General features: G+C 35.9%; 4 protein-coding genes across 4 annotated transcripts; 2 read left to right on the top strand and 2 right to left on the bottom strand.

The window, feature by feature from the left end:
• The first annotated feature begins 1,925 nt into the window (after nucleotides 1-1,925).
• On the top strand, nucleotides 1,926-2,827 carry LOC112044707 (uncharacterized protein C7orf50 homolog). Its single transcript, XM_024080631.2, has one exon. The coding sequence runs from the start codon at nucleotides 2,118-2,120 to the stop codon at nucleotides 2,811-2,813; it is 696 nt and encodes a 231-aa protein (XP_023936399.2). The 5' UTR covers nucleotides 1,926-2,117; the 3' UTR covers nucleotides 2,814-2,827.
• Nucleotides 2,825-4,018, bottom strand: LOC112044708 (thioredoxin, mitochondrial). The gene is made up of 2 exons (XM_024080632.2): nucleotides 3,737-4,018; nucleotides 2,825-3,619 (listed from the first exon to the last, which is right to left on the bottom strand). The coding sequence occupies exons 1-2, from the start codon at nucleotides 3,910-3,912 to the stop codon at nucleotides 3,355-3,357; spliced, it is 441 nt and encodes a 146-aa protein (XP_023936400.1). The 5' UTR covers nucleotides 3,913-4,018; the 3' UTR covers nucleotides 2,825-3,354.
• Nucleotides 4,019-4,233: 215 nt separating this feature from the next.
• LOC112044705 (eukaryotic translation initiation factor 3 subunit L) lies at nucleotides 4,234-13,580 on the top strand. Its single transcript, XM_024080628.2, has 10 exons — nucleotides 4,234-4,393; nucleotides 4,639-4,731; nucleotides 4,964-5,128; nucleotides 5,576-5,799; nucleotides 6,596-6,728; nucleotides 6,932-7,072; nucleotides 9,326-9,613; nucleotides 10,261-10,446; nucleotides 11,645-11,878; nucleotides 13,386-13,580. Exons 1-10 carry the CDS (start codon nucleotides 4,367-4,369, stop codon nucleotides 13,518-13,520), a joined length of 1,626 nt encoding a protein of 541 aa, XP_023936396.1. The 5' UTR covers nucleotides 4,234-4,366; the 3' UTR covers nucleotides 13,521-13,580.
• Nucleotides 13,576-17,119, bottom strand: LOC112044704 (pentatricopeptide repeat-containing protein 1, mitochondrial). Its single transcript, XM_024080627.2, has 4 exons — nucleotides 15,378-17,119; nucleotides 15,129-15,298; nucleotides 14,579-14,750; nucleotides 13,576-13,834 (listed from the first exon to the last, which is right to left on the bottom strand). Exons 1-4 carry the CDS (start codon nucleotides 16,860-16,862, stop codon nucleotides 13,595-13,597), a joined length of 2,067 nt encoding a protein of 688 aa, XP_023936395.2. The 5' UTR covers nucleotides 16,863-17,119; the 3' UTR covers nucleotides 13,576-13,594.
• Between the last annotated feature and the right edge of the window lie 124 nt (nucleotides 17,120-17,243).

Raw genomic sequence — 17,243 nt, 5'->3', positions numbered from 1 at the left:
CGAACGCGATCTTTGTAATGTTGCCATTTAACTTTTATAATTATATTTATTGAATGACATTTCTAATAAACTAGCGGACGCCTGCGACTTCATCCGCGTGGAAATTCTGAAGTCTAAAGTATCTTTATTTTAAGTAGATACTTTATTGATATTTATGTTAAACGCGATTAAATTCTACCAGCCTAGAAACATCAAAATGATTATTTTATCGAGTTAAAATTATAGTTAATATTCTACTATAATAGTATAAAGCGGTAGTGAATTTGTAGCTTGTGAGGAGTAAGCAAGCTAGAACATAGGTACAAGATTTGCAGGAAATCTCTGGATCTGACTAAACTAATTTTAAAAACTCTTTAACCAATAGAAAGACATGTTATTTTTGAGTGTCGAATTCTAAAATATTTTGAGTGGGAACGGGAAAGACTTTTTACAATATAGGTGTGTTCGTTTCACCTACCCTGTACATACTCATAAATCATAAAATATAATATCGCCCGTTCGCCCCCGGATACGGAATTAGAAAGCGAGGTTCATATATTTTTTAGAGCGTTTTGAGCGTTGATGTCACGGATCAACGCTCAAAACGCGTCTTGTCCTAATCCACTTGAGTTTATGATTGCAACACTTGTTCGCAAGTGGTAGTGGACCGGGAAATTATTTTATAGGCATTTTATCACTAGTATCTAGGGCCATTAAGAAAAAAATTCTAATTCGATTCCGATTCGAACTCAGAACTTACGGTTTTAGCCGTTTGTTTGTGGTTCGGACTTATTTTAGACTGCCGTTTGTGCCTTAGACATTCTACCATAGAGTAGGATGCATTTCAACTCTATGGTTCAACGTCCAATGACAAAAGCGCTTGGCCTATAAAAACTTGTATCCAAGGCCGTAAAATGAATTAAAAAAAAAATCAAAAGCGCATAATTTTTACTTTTAGGCAGGGTTCCCAACTTAGGGGTTTTCCCCCCAGATTTAGGGGGCAAATAAGTGAAATGGGATTTTTTTAGGGGTCTGAAATTTTTAGGGGTATTTTCAGGGATTTTTTGACTCTTTAATATTTTTAAATTGATGATAATTTTAATATTTCTTTCTTGGCCTAGCGACTTATAACGACATATAATACGTTATTCTACAACCACTCTGAGGCAATAGGGATGATGACAGTTTTTTAAATTGTACATAAATTAAGAGTATACTAATAGTAAAGCAATTTTGTAAAAGGAACAGGGTATCTGTGATCATTACTTTCGGAGCTACAGGGATTTAAACAGTCAGATTTCCGGCGCTGCCGCGGATCCCTGAAAAACGCCCCATACAAAATGGCTCGAAATAATGACGTCATAGGCAATGTAATGATCGTTAGATTTGTATGCGCGTTCAAACAAAATTACTAATATCTTTGTTATTTGTGCGTTTATGCTTATAGTTCATATATTAAAAAATGTCACATTTAATGTAAGGAAGCTAAAACTGTATAAATTTTTATCTAATTACGATAAAATATTTTTAATAGTTTTTGAAATTTTATAATCTCATTTATTTTGCCAATATCCAGACAATCTTTGCTTTTTATGTATAAATTAGTTAACATTGACCCTATTTACCCGAATGTATCATAAAAATCAATATATTCAAACCTAGTCATCATCCCCATTGGAGGCAATTTTCATCGAATAAAAAAATTGGTAAATTGTCAACATGTATGATTTCAAAAAATCTGAATCTTCAGATAAAGACGTAGTATTTTGTCTGTATTAAATATAGACTTTTGAAACATATGACAGCATATTATTTCTAAATTATTATGAATTTATATTTTTTAGGGGGACAACTCAATAATTAAGGCGATTTTAGGGGTTTTTGACACCAACTTTAGGGATAAATATTTTGGAGAGTTGGTAACACTGCTTTTAGGTTATGTTTTGAATTTGAATGAATGTCATGTGTTATGAGAATGAGGCCTTAATTATTATATTAATTTAATGTTTGGAATGAGAAGTGCAAGTGGCGACTGGTAATCTACAATTTATTCTTGTTGTTGAAGTGGTGACTACCAGTCAATAAACCCAATAACTTTAGGGTCATAAATAAAATATTTGTAACCAACTTGAACTATCATGGGCCGTAATAAGAAAAAGAAGAGCGACAAAAAAGAAAACATTCAGGAGAGTTCAGAAAATTTGGAATCCAACAATCCTCATGAAGATAGTAAAAACAGCGCAGATGGACAAGAAGATAGCAGTGAAACTTCAGAAAGTAAGACTATGAAAAGGTTGCATGATAGTGAACATTCAGATACTGAAGAAGATGAATCAAAAAAACCTAAAAAGAAGAAAAAGTCTTTACCAGTTCCAGATGAGGCGACAAGTAAGAAAAATAAAAAGTCAAAACGGCAAATAAAAAGGGAGAAATATGCCGCTAAACTTGCATTAGATCAAGCAAATGCTAAGGACCAAACTAAGTCGCAATGTCTTAATTATTTATCTCAGTGGAAACATGACAGGCAAAACTGGAAGTTTATGAAAGCCAAACAGGTTTGGCTTCATAAAAACAAATTTTCAACCCATTTAATACCAGAATCTTCTTGGCCAATATTTATAGAATATTTTGAATCTGCTAAAGGTAACATTAAAATTTTACTTCTAGAAGATGCTAATAAAATCATAAAACAAATGGATGAATGGACAGAATCACAAACTAACATGAATGCTGCTGAGGGTGACACAGAACAATCTGAATCTACTAGTGTAGTGAAACCAGATGACACAGTTTATAAAAGAGCTAGAAGTATTATACAATGTTTACAGGAATAAAACTTTTTACACAACTATGTACTTTCATTTTATTTCAACTACATAAATATTATAACAAGAACAATAATTTATTTTTACAAAATTATAAATTGTATGCAAGCATTATTTTGCAGAATGCAAATTTTGGTTATTCAATGATGTAACTTTGAACTTGGAATGCACCAGACACCTGGAGTTACAACATGTCCTAACTGCACAGATGTTAAAACCTTGTTAGGATATGTATTTATACATTTTACAGCTTTGTCTTATTCACACAACAGACTTAGGTGAAGACTATGTGACTACTTAACTTCTCGGCCCTTGGTTTCTGCTGAATTCCTGGACTGATGGGATTACCTAGGTTAACATATTCACACATTGCAGTGTTAAATTATTAAAAGCAAGATGTCATCTTCATTCACTTTCAATGTTATCTATTGTTTGACCTAATTGAAACTACACAATGTGAGAATATGTCAAAGTCCCAAGTAAAAATATTATATATATACATTTATAGAGTATCTAAAATTACTCTTCTATTCCAACAGCAAAATAAGATTCAATTGTGGACATTGACTTCAGAGTCATCAGACGTAAACTGCGTAATCCACTTCCGTAACTTGTCTGTGTCTTGCAATCCAACCAACCTTTGTTGTACTTTACCATTCTTGATGGCTACTAGTACTGGTACAGAGCTAACTTCGTAATCTAGAGCTAAGTCTGTTTGTTCATCAATATCCACTTTGGCCAGAATCACTTTTCCCTTACTCTCTGAGATTATGGACTCTAGCCGCGGCGTAAGCAGCTTGCAAGGATTGCACCATCTAAAATTATAAAAAATAATCCATGATCAATGTTGCAAAGCTAGCAAGAATTCGTTTATGATATTCATGCACTCAACAATGTAATGATCGTGATGCTGTAAATAGATAAATACTTACGTAGCAAAGAAATCCACAACAACAGGAGTTTTACTATTGATAACTTTAGCTTTGAAGTCATCAGTACTTTGAATTTTTATTATATCGTAGGTTGGTGAAGAGACGGTCAGGTTTCTTAAGATTAAGGAAGGCTTGGCGAAGTACGGATTTCGTAATAATAAAGTTCGGCCTAACATTTTGAAAATTCTAAAAATCTGCGAAAATTTACCGAATTAAATGCAATTTCCTCAAACTTCAAAGTTCAATTCAAGGATTTCTTGCTCAAAATCACAAGTCAAATTGAAAAAAATTAAACTTGACAATTGACATTTTTAATTTTGTAACAAGTGGAATTCAAGCTCTGGATTGTAGCCATTTTGAGCCTACTGCCTAATAAAATGTCAAACAAAATCAGTCACAATCTCGTAGACAGAGAAAGTAATAGGCCCATAAAAACTTGATAACGGAGCTTCATATTATTTGTCGTCTGTGTCGCGAACCTTTTTATTTTATTTGACGCACAGAGTACTTTTGTATATGATTTGACGTTTGTTAATTGTTTTGTGCTCGGCTCGTGAATGAAATAATTTGAGAGAAACTTGCCAACAATTTGTGTGAAATAATTACAAATTATTGTAAATAAATCGAAACATGTATTCTAGTGATGATTACAACGAGGTTTGAAAATTTATATATTGTATGACATTTTTCATACTATGAAGTGTCGCCAATTTTACTACTACATTCTAACCTCTATAAATCTTATTCGTGGCTATGCAATATTGAAAACTAAAAGCAATAATACATACTTAAATGGGATTTAAATTTAATATAAATACGTTATGTGAATTAAGTTTTGTTAAAGCTTATTAATAAATTATATTCATAAAGCATAGTCAAAAATTATTGTTACATTGTTACAGGGGTATGAGTCGTATGGTGACTATGAGCCCCACACAGGAGATCCACAATTTGATTTGGAATATGACAGGTCATACTATCAAATGCCAGAAATGGTAAGTTATTGGGTTTTAACAGACACCCACAAAACCATTTGCATAAAATGTACCCATATTCTCAAAGTTGTCCAATGTCTGAAAGAGGACTCTACCACTGGTTTGTTAATAAGATTCTGTTGAAAAGGATTTTTATTGTAATTTCATCACTATCAGCCTTTGAATTAAATTGCAGCTAGTACATTATTTACTACAGTTTATTGTAAATACATTAAATTTATAAAACCTACAGGTTAAAAAGTTCCTGGTATATTTCCGCAATATGATCACTGAGGGGATGACATTTGAGATACTGAATCTCTATGAAAATACATTTCCTAAGCTTACTGAGCAGTATTTTGAAAATACACCCTGGCCTGATGAGAAAGAGGTTGCACCTGTTGTGGATGATGACCATGTAAGTGTTGTTCAATCTCTTTTTTTGATCCAAGAAAAACTTCTTGAGCAAACAACCTTTATTAAAATAAATTTATATTTCTTTGATTATTAATGTGAGTCTATTATAGGGTTATTAAAGGGACACAATGTGTGGACATTAGGAGTAGTTTTAGACAATAGTTTAATACTCACATAAGCTTGTTTATGGAAGGAATTTATTGTTCTTCATGTTCATTTGCCTCTTGCAATCCTTTGGATTGCAGAAAATAGAGAAAAAAGAAGACCTGGCTTCAAAATATAAGGGAGTGGATTTGGATTTCTGGATTATGGACAGTTAGAGAACTTTTCTGCCTAGCCTTGCACAATAAGATGTTTAGAAAGCTGACACTACCTTCAGTAATGGAGAGGCATGTTAAGAAGAATTGTAATCCTTTGGATTATTTATTATTTTATTAAAATTTTTAAGGTATTCATGATCCTCTACAAAGAGCTGTATTTCCGTGATATCTACGCTCGGGTACCTGGAGGTCCAAAACCTGAACAGAGATTCCTCTCATTCTATAACTACTGTGACCTGTTCAACTACATCCTGTCTGCGGAGACACCAGTGCCTCTGGAATTGCCTGACCAATGGTTGTGGGAACTTATTGATGAATTTGTGTACCAATTCCAATCATTTGCTCAGTATAGGTGAGTGTGTATATAGGTAGATGTATATAGATGTGCAGATGATGTATATATCCCTGAGTGCTATAGGCTGTATTTTATGGCCATATTTTTTATGAAAATGGGAACCCAAGGTGATACCGTGCAGCGTTTGCTAGTATAGACTCTTTTGAAAAAGAGATTTTAAATCTATCTTAGTTGTTCCCTTAAGTTTTACCTGTCTATATCAAATTCTCTTTGGATGATCAGGATCATCATCATCATCATCAACCCATATTCGGCTTACTACTGAGCTTGAGCCTCCTCTCACAATGAGAGGATTTAGGTCAATAGTCCACCACGCTGGCCCAATGCGGATTGGCAGCCTCCACACATGCAAAAAATTAAGAAAATTCTCTGGTATGCAGGTTTCCTCGCAATATTTTTACTTCACCATTCAGGTCAGCGGTCACATCCACTATGATCAGGATAGAAATTAGCTATTTCAGACTATAATCTCTATCTCAGTAAAATTTTCTTAAAATCAGTATGGTTTTGAAGACCTCTCTGGCACAGTTTGTAGTGCTGTGGTTCTTACAGGTTCTAGGTTCAATTCTAAGCTGAGGTCAGTTTAGAATTTTAGAATTTCTAAATTGGCTTGGGTCTGATCTACTGGTAGGCATCGGCCGTTGCTAGTTACCACCTTACCCGCCAAGAAGTATGACCAAGAGATTTAGGGTTCCAGTATGATGTTGCATAGAAACTGTCAGATGTGTGGATAAGACTGTGTTGGGAAGAATGTGGCAAAAGAGTTATTTATAAACATGTTATTATTTTACAGGTCACGCACTTCTAAACTGAGCCAAGCGGAGATTGAGGCGCTCAATAGTGAAAACAAAGCATGGAATGTGCTGTGTATTCTAAATGTGCTGCATTCTCTTGTGGACAAGTCAAATATAAAGAAACAACTTGAGGTAATTATTGGGTAGCTCTTACTTATGAAATCCTCAAATATGGGCTTCCAATGGGCCATGCCTTCACAATGACATCAAGCAGCTAACATGGAGTCGCTACATGCATGTGGCTGAAGACCATTGCTTTGAAGTCCTTATAAGAGGAATAGTCAAGAAAGTAAATTGATCCTTGACTTACAAAAATTACACATAAATTTGTACAGGTGTATGCTGCCGGCGGTGACCCTGACTCCGTGGCGGGTGAGTTTGGCCGCCACTCTCTCTACAAGATGTTGGGATACTTCTCGCTGGTGGGCCTCCTGCGCCTCCACTCCCTGCTGGGAGACTACTACCAAGCCATTAAGGTTAATTATTTCTATTAATACCTACCTACTAATATGGATGTATGGAATCCAGCTGTGGGGATCTGCATGCGAGTCCAACATTACCATTATTCAAAGAGCTCAGAATTATGTATTGAAGCAAGTGTCAAACGCGCCTTGGTTTCTAAAAATACCAGAAATTCACGAGTATTTTGCAAATGCCAACAGTGACAGAAGAAATAAAATCTAGTAACAACAACTACAAAGCTAGACACAGAAACCATCCGAACCACCTGGGTGTTCAATTAACAATACCACAGGCGACACGGCGATTGAAAAGACGGCAAATACTGGATTAAAAGCCATATATGACACTTACATGGAGCTGCTCCCGCTGGGGAATGTTGCTTCTAATCGCCAAATTTTTCTACAACAGCTCTGCTCATAGTCTGCCAACTGATTGCATGAGATAAACAACAAAAAAAAAAAAAAAAATTATACCTACTAATTTTGCCCCACTGATTGCTTAGACAACAGCAATCATTTTATTTCAAGAAAAAATATATTAATCTAAATATATATAACTCAAAGGTGACTGACTGACTGACATAGTGATCTATCAACACACAGCTCAAATCACTGGACGGATCGGGCTGAAATTTGGCATGCAGATAGATGTTATGACGTAGGCATCCGCTAAGGATTTTGATCTATTCTACCCCCCAGGGGGTAAAATAGGGGGTGAGAGTTTGTATAAAACTTTGTCAATTTTGCGGTCATTTGGCTGAAATTTGGAAAGAAAATAGATTTTACTCTGATTTAACAAATAGGCTACTTTTCAAAAATCAATGGTTCCTGCAGGTTTTGTGAAACACTGAATTCAACGCGGACGGAATCGCATGCGTAAAGTAGGCATAAAAAATTTAAAATAAAGGCTTCTTTGTTTTAAACTTAAATACTAAAACATAATATTTCAATATTCATTACAGTCATCTGCCTAACGCTAGCCTAACCCCATTTAACATTTTAAATTAATATTTGGTTCTAGTAGCTGGACATTTTTGTAACTTAATTTTTAGTAGAACTAGGACTTTATAGATATAGGTCAGGCTTTTGATAAAGTTTGGCATAAAGGGCTCCTATATAAAACAAAAAAGCTCCTACCACACTCATTCCACTGCCTTCTAGATTCTTATTTGCATAATAGATGCTACCAAGTTAAATGCCAAGATGAAGTATCGCCGCTATATAATATTGAATCTGGTGTCCCACAGGGAAGCATTTTGGGCCCCGTACTATATCTTCTGTTTACTGCTGACTTGCCTATAAAAGAAAACACTACAACTGCAACATACGCCGATGATACCGCTGTTCTGTCAGTACACGAAAATCCGGAAGCAGCTTCACTGAACCTGCAAATCCATCTAAATGAGATTGAAGATTGGCTAACAAAGTGGCGTATAAAAGCAAACCAAAGTAAATCCACACATGTTACATTTACACTTCGCAGAAAAACATGTCCACCCGTAAAACTCTTTAATGAAGAGCTTCCTCAGGCAGATGACGCTAAGTATCTTGGCATGCATCTTGACAGACGGCTTACATGGCGTAAGCATATTTGGACTAAGCGCAAACAGCTTGACACAAAATTAAGAAACCTGTACTGGCTGACCGGCAAAAAGTCTCAGCTGAATAGTACCAGCAAGTTAGCAGTATACAAAGCTATATTGAAGCCGATCTGGACTTATGGTATACAACTTTGGGGAACAGCCAGTACAAGTAACATTGAGATACTGGAAAGATTTCAAAACAAGGCTTTAAGATGTCTTTTTAACATCCCGCCATACATAAGTAACAAGAATATCCAAAGTGATCTTAATGTTAAGACAGTCAGACAGGAAATACAGTGCTACAGTATCAAATATCAGGAGCGACTAGCAATGCATGTCAATGACTTGGCAAACAATCTAGAAGGAGACGGCAGCCTGCTTTTTTGCAGACTGAAACGCAACAGTGTTCAAAATCTAGCCAAGAAAAATAGCTAGAATACAGCATAATAGGAGATTTGTTAATGGACTTACTCCTTCTGATGACCCATAACCTCTAACCAACAGACGAACGGCTCAATGTCGAATGACAGATTGCCGAGTAACAGTATAAGAGAAAGGAGAAAAAAAAAAAAAAAAAAGTAGAACTAGGGAAGATCTAGTTGAGAAGCTCACCTTCTTACATCAATCCTTCGTAGTTCTACAGCTAGAAAATGAATCATTTGTTAAATATGTATTGAAATGGCAGGTGCTGGAAAACATCGAGCTGCACAAGAAGTCCCAATACTCCCACGTGCCAGCGTGCCAGATCTCCACCTCATACTACGTGGGCTTCGCGTACATGATGATGCGCCGCTACTCCGACGCCATCCGCACGCTGTCCTCCGCACTGCTGTACATGCAGCGCACCAAGCAGCTGTTCTCGTCGCGCTCCTACCAGAACGACCAGATCAACAAGCAGACCGAGCAGATGTACCATCTCCTGGCCATCTGTCTGGTGCTCCATCCACAATGCGTCGATGAATCCATCCAACAGGTAAGCTTCCAAACTGCTGAACATACGGCACACCATTCGGTGTTCTTGTTGTGTTCCTACCAGAATGACGAAATTTTTGTTAGATTTTTAGATACCTAACACTAGCGGACGCTTGCGATATCGTCCACGTGAAAGTCGATGTAAACTTTCAACTGCCCCTACCCTACCCTATCCATTAAGGCTGCGCACGCGATGGAAGCTTAAAAAATGGATCTTGGAAAATCCTGTTTTCCCAACATTTCCCTTCACTGCTATGCTCCTATTGATCGTAGCGTAATAAAAACCTGCCCAGGAGTATGAAGAATAACTGCACCAAATTTCGTTAAAATCCGTCGACTAGTTTTTATTTCTATAACGAACATCCAGACAGACAGACAAAAATTTTACTGATTGCATTTTTGGCATCAGTATCGATCACTAATTACCCCCTAAAAGTTATTTTGGAAATATATTTCATGTACAGAATTGACCTCTACAAATTTATTATAAGTTCTGTTTTATATCTATGTTGTGAACTATATTACAGCTCAACAATAAGTTTTCTATGTTTTCAGTATTATATATAAGATTACTTTTTTGCTTTACAAGCTAACATATAACTTTAACTATACATATAACATACATACATAAAATAACTTATTTCGAAGGTACTCCGTGAGAAGAACTACCACGAGAAGATGTTCAAGATGCAGTACGGCGACCTGGGCGAGTTCGAGAGCTGCTTCACGTTCGCGTGCCCCAAGTTCCTGTCGCCGTGCCCGCCGCCCATCGAGCCCGGCTCCAACTACGGCCGCGACGCTGTCAAGCATCAGACGCAGGTGTTCATGGACGAGGTATGTGCTACTGCCTTCGACCATTAATAACAGGACCTGCCTCGCTGGCCGTTACCCCTCTGGCAAAGATCAAAAATCAATGATCTAACGCGTTTATAAAAACTGTTGCTATAGAATCGATGTTTCATTGTTGTAATCGTTTTCGTCGTGTAAAGAGCACCCTAAAAATGCCGGTTAGTGTAGTTGAATGGCATAAAAAACGGCCAAAAACTTGTTGTTTAGTAGAAGATGGAGTAACGTTACATTTGTAAGTATTTCTACCATAATTTTATCAAATTTGTAATAAAAATAATTTCTTAAAAGAATCGATTCCTTTGACGGAACAGCAAAAAATTGATCAAGTAATCGAACATTCTATGTATATATTCTGTGGATAGTCTTAGCGATGTGTTGGTTAGCCTATGTAAAAATTACGCGTGTGTGTATTGCGAGTCAAATATATAGTTGTGTGTAGTAGTGTATGGATACAGAATATATTTAATGGTGTTAAATGTTTTCGATGTGTGAGTTTACACAAAAAACGACAGACTTTTTTGTTGGTGAATTTGGGTGTGAAACAGGTCCATAGTCATAGGCTACAGGCAATGATAATTTTATACTATAGATCGGTTACGTCCCTACAAAATCACTGCAAAAAGTTATCCTATTAATAGGTTTCAAAACTAAGTGCACACATGCACAATTTTGTCTTTAAATCCTATTCTTATTTATGTAGATATTGCTTTTACAATTTTTTATATTTAGGTATTATTTTTTTAAATAACGTTTGTTGTTGACCGCAACTAACACTGAGATGTGGAAATTTCCTCATTTGAGCGCCTCATTTTTCATGACCTAGTGGCACATCTAACAGTATTTAACATCATTGGCTACAGCAAAAAGCATCCAATGTTTTGCTGCAAGGTCCTATTCACCATTATACCAAAATTCATCTTGATCGGTTCAGCTATTTAGCCGTGAAAAGATAACAGACAGACAGACTTACTTTCGCATTTATAAATATTAGTATAGATTAGTATGGACATTACCTATATCTAATTTATTGTTCTAAGCTGATTAATCAAATTTATTTTCAATAATTTAAGAACAAGTTTATAATAATTATTGGGTGTGAGCGATTTATACCCTCATTTTTAATGTTTGTTGTTGAACAGTACACATCGAGTATGGCTGTAGTATGTTCTTCTTTGTCCTCCAGGTCCGTCAACAGAAGATGCTACCGACCATCCGCTCGTACCTGAAGCTGTACACCACCCTCCCGCTGGCCAAGCTCGCGGCGTTCATGTCCGCGGCGCGCGGCGGCGAGCGCGACGCGGCGCGCGAGCACGCGGCGCTCGCCATACACCTGCTGTGCTTCAAGCACAAGATGAAGAACGTCGTGTGGTCCAAGGGGCCCAGCGGGCTGGATGGCAAGTTCCAGAGTGGTTCTGAGGTATGTAGACAGTGGCGTAGCTTACTTTGGGGTCCTGTATCAAAATTAGTTGGGGGGCCTAAATGAAGGGCTCAGACCAATTATTTTATAGGACCTGCCTCGCTTGACGTTACTTTTCTGTCAAAGTATATGATCAACGATCTAATGCGATTATAAAAACTGTCTCTATCTAATCGATGCAAAATAGTTGTAATCGTGTTCGTCGGTTAAAGAGCTCCGTAAAAATACCTTTTTGTGTAATTGAATTGTGTAAAAAACGGGCAAAAATTTCTAGTTTAGTATCAGATATATACCAAATCTAAGCTCGTTTTCCTCAGAAAATGACAGACAATTTTGTTCGTGACTATGAGTGCGATACAGGTCCTTCTATAATTGGTCTGAGATGAAGGGTAAAGATTGAGTGACGAAAATGCTCGCTTAAAATAAATATGACAGTGACAGACATGTAAGACAGTGACGTATGTAGGATGTTTCGTTTTTTGGGCTTGCCAAGGAAAAACAAAGATTATGGATTGCCTACATTTTACTAATTTTGCATTCACAAGTAAGGGGCACACAACTGAAAAGTTGGAGGTGCATGCCCCAGACCGGATTCGAACACACATCCTCCAGAATCGGAGGCAGAGGTCGTATCCACTAGTTACACCACATTTTAAGAAATTAAATATCACGTGTCTCTAACGGTGAAGGGAAACATCGTGAGGAAACCTGCATACCAGAGAATTTTCGTAATTCACTGCGTATGTGAAGTCTGCCAATCCTTATTGAGCCAGCGTGGTGGACTATTGGCCTAACCCCTATCATTCAGAGAGGAGTGAGCCGATTATGGGTTGATCAAATCAAAGTAAGGGGCCCCTGTAGCCCGGGATCCCTGTATCATTGATACGGCTAATACAGCGGTAGCCATGCCCCTGTATGTAGATGAAACGAATATCTCAGCAATCCATGGATTCACAGTGCAAGTGCCAGATCCATCGCGTGGTAGTGAGAAAAACTCTGAGCAAAGTCCAGAATTTGTGACCAACGGATGTAGGGTAGAGTTAAGGAATTCCTTAACAATCGTTTAACACCTCCTTCTTCGCATTTGACCCACTTCCCGATCTTTGATTAGGATGAAATTTTGGACACGCTCTGAGTTCTGATACATGACTAGCTAAGAAACGTCAGTACAAATCCAATAAAGCGGCCTCCCCAAGATGGCGGACTGGCTGTTTGAAATCCACCCCCATGATATGGATATCAAATGAAAGGGTTTGCTTTCAGGAATACGAAATTAATGCTTGCTAAAAGCGTGTTTTTTTAAACTATTATATTATTATTTATTCAGTTTGTCTGCTTCAAAAATCTTATGATTCATTAAAAATGCAGCCCATTACAGGGCCAGGCCACCCTCCTTATAGAAGAGGTGATAAATGTGATGCGAGTTGCGGGCTTTTAGGGTGATAATCATACGATTTTTATTAGTAAACTGTGTATATGTATAATTTTTTTTTTATCTTTTTCATAGTTGGACTTCTACATCGACAATGACATGATCCACATTGCCGATACGAAGGTTGCTCATCGTTACGGCGATTTCTTTATCCGCAAGCTTCTCAAGTTCGAAGAGTTGAACCGCAAGTTGCACCACATCAAAATATAAATGTCTCAAAATGTAACAAATAAAATATCATTTTTACAACAAATAAAAGATATCGGTAATTATTGTGTTTTTATTTATAATTTTGGACTGTATCGAACAAATTTACGATTTCTTCTATAGAACTTCTTGGGCTCTACAATTTTGAAGCTTTCCCTTTGCACTGGAGTTGGATGTGGTTCCATAAATTGCTTCCATGGATGTTCAGGTTTTAATGCTTCTTCCACATTGATATCTTTTAACCAGTTATTATATAAGCCGCTAAATCTTTTATAAGCAGCTACAAAGACTGGACTTACTCTATTTTTGTTTTCATTCTGAAAGCAGATAAATGTTATTTCATTTAAAAATAAATTACTTTGTAACAAGTTGCTTAAAGGACAACATTTATTGCAGAGGTGGAAAGAAGAGTAAATATATCATGAAAAAAGTTCTGGGCACATAAAAAATCCTGAAGGGCAATTCCACTGAATTTAAAAAGGGTTGTAAAGGAGACAAACTTGGGTCTACAACACAAGTTCAAAGCATAAACTCATCACTACACAACATGCAATGGAAAGGAGCATCTTTAAAAAAAGCTAACAAAATGTATATTAAACAAAACAGTATGATTATTAGGAAAAAAACTAATCTCACAGAAACTCTGGACCATGCATAAAGACTTAAGTGGAGATGGGCAGGCCACCTTGGCAGACAAAAGGACATGGTGGACCAAGAAAATTACTTATTTGAAAGGTCCACTTGGTAAAAGGAAAGTAAGGTAAGTAAGGAAAGTAAGGTAAGGTAAAAGGAAGATGGGTAGACGATATTACCGCAGTGGCTGGCCAAGATTGGATGGAACTGACAAAAGAAAGGGACAAATGGAAAAAGATGGAGGCTTATATTCGAAGGGACCCATTATTAACTATAATAATGGGTCCCTTCGAATATAACATAATTAATTATTTAATATATAGATTAGTTAGTTAATAGTTTTAAGATACTGATAAGTACTATCTAAATGGGAATAAAAAAGCTTTTTTTATTATAAGTTGCTTAAAAATAATATAGAGTAACTTTACCTTTTCAATAATTTTAAGGCATCGCTCGTTAAAAATCTCTAGATGTTTTATAAATGCATCATTTACTCTCAGGTTTTCTTTTTTTACTCTTTCAATTATAAACAAAATATAACCAAACTGCATTTGGAGAGTGGCATTTTTCAGTAAGGTACCCATTATTTCTATATTAACCCTGTGAAAAGTCCAAGTGTTATTTGAGTAGCCCATAGACCTTGGGGTCCCAAGGTGCAGTAATAGAGACCCCACACTGCAAAGCTCAGTGTTTGTCGACTCCCCACTAGGTGGACCAAGGACATCAAGCAGTTTGGAAGTCCATGCAAGAGGCATATGTCCAGCAGTGGATGTCCATCGGCTATAATGAAGATGAAGATGACGATGATGATGACGATGATGATGACGATGATGATGACAATGATGATGACGATGACGATGACGACGATGATGATAATGATGATGAAATTTATACAGTTACACAAAAAGTAATTTTAAATTAATACAGAATATAAAATCAATAAAAAAGGCCTTATTTATTTTTATAATTTGATCTTACTTGAATTGGTTTTCATGCATTTCATTGAGGAGAGATTCAGCTTTTTCCTTAGTCTTGCACCCTAAGGCAAGAACACCATAAGTCATGACATTGATTTTTATTTTGTGTTTCTTGTTCAAAGGATGTGTTTTGCGTCGCTTATTTTCCTTCTCAATCATTTCTCTAACCTCCTATAACATGATAATTATATACATTTATCCACAAGTTATTTACAATGTAAATGAGAGATGTACTGTACTGTTAACTTACTAAAGCACTATCAAAATCTTGCCTAAAGCATCTCCTTTTAATTAACATATTGTAAAAATCTATATCAGTTTTAACATTTAATGTTTGCATAGTTTCAATTAGTTTATTTTCAGCTTCAGAACTATCTTCTATTAAGGGCAGCATTTGTGTGAATGTCTTTATATCTGGTGAGACAGAATACACCTCCATTTCTTTTAGAAAATCTTCTTGACCTCCTATTATGGCAAACTTGTCTTTTGGAGTATTAACTTCCTGTACACCTAATATTTGATCAATAAATACAAATTTGGAGAGCAGGTTAGGTGTACATCTCTTTTGTACATTTTGTTCTGGTCTTTTGTAATTTTCAATTATTTCTAAACTAGTATTATCTTTATTAACTAAAGCTAAATCTGTACTTTGTAGTGTGCTAACAATGGCATCTGTTTTATCATTGATATTTTCATTAGTGTTTGCTGAAATACTTTGTATCTCTGTGTTACTCCTATATTCATTTTCTGTTTGTGGTAGAGCATTTGCAGAATCCCTAATTTGAGGTTTCATATTCAATAAGGCCATGTGCTCCTGTATCAAGCTAATAACTTCCATCAAATCCTCCTTTGAACCTAAATTACAATCTTTGACACACTTTAGCATTAGATTAAAAGAGTAAACATTTGGTTTCTCTCTCATTTTCAACATTTTCCTCCACACAATAAGAGCATGTTTTAGACCATATTCTTTGTCTGAAATACAGACTTGCATCAAGTGGTTAAAAGTGTGGACTCTAATTTTTATTTTTTTAGAAATCATTTCGTCTACAATCTTGAAAGCTGTGGGTATATCTGAGCATCTTCCAAATGCTTTGATCATTACATTATAATTTGTCAGATTAGGTTCAATGCCCTTTTCAGTCATATGATTCCTCAGGTGAGTAGCCAGTTTTAAACCATCTTTAGTCCACGGGCTGTAAATACAAGCTTCAAATAGACAAGTATAAGTATCACCTGTTGGTTTCAATCCCCTTCTCTTCATGTCATTAAACAGTTTAAAAGCTTTTTTCGTGTACCCCACCTCAGCACAAGCACCAATAAGTATGTTATAAATATAGTTCTCCGGTTTAACTCTGTCAACCTTCAGCATTCTTATTTCTAGGATATCAATTGCTTCTTTTATTCTCTTATGTTCTAAATATTGCTTTATCAAATCAGCATATTGCTTGATTGTCAGTTTCTGAGAGTTTAGTGGTTTGTTTTGTAAATATTGCTCCTCTTTCACATCCCCCTCATCTTCCAATGTATCTGAAATAGGTGTTCTACCAGCGAGAGTTCCAAAAGAATCTGGATCTTCCAAGTAGGTGATATTGTTCTCAGTTTTGTATTCTTTAGTCACTTTTTCAACCAATTTATTTTCCTTTGAGGCCGATGTTGACATTAAAGTGCGGCGCAACGTAATTGCGCTACTACATCTGATATTCCTAATGAAATGTATACAGCGAAAGGCCATGGTTTCCAGTGTTTTAATGGATTTGTTATTGTATCCCTATTTTTACTACAACATTAATAATTGATGTATGTAATTGATGTAATACATGTTTGATGTATCAAAAAGTTCCAGTGAAATTATAAATATGGATCAAGTGAAGTGAACCACTAAAATGGATAAACTTCTAATAAGATCCAGTGATTATATTCTCTTTGAATTAAAATTGAATTGAAACTATTTGAATTCTTATTTATTATTTTTATAACCTAAAAAATCTCGTATTTTTTTTTTTTTTTTAATTTATTTTACGGCCTTGGATACAAAGCCACCACCAAGGAACATATTTACTCAGCGGCCACAGAAACAGATGTCAAAATAAATAAATTAATCTGTGACTAATCT

Source organism: Bicyclus anynana, chromosome 15 (assembly GCF_947172395.1).
Source record: "Bicyclus anynana chromosome 15, ilBicAnyn1.1, whole genome shotgun sequence".
Taxonomy (NCBI): Eukaryota; Metazoa; Arthropoda; class Insecta; order Lepidoptera; family Nymphalidae; genus Bicyclus; species Bicyclus anynana.
This window is presented reverse-complemented; position numbering and strand designations above follow the sequence as displayed.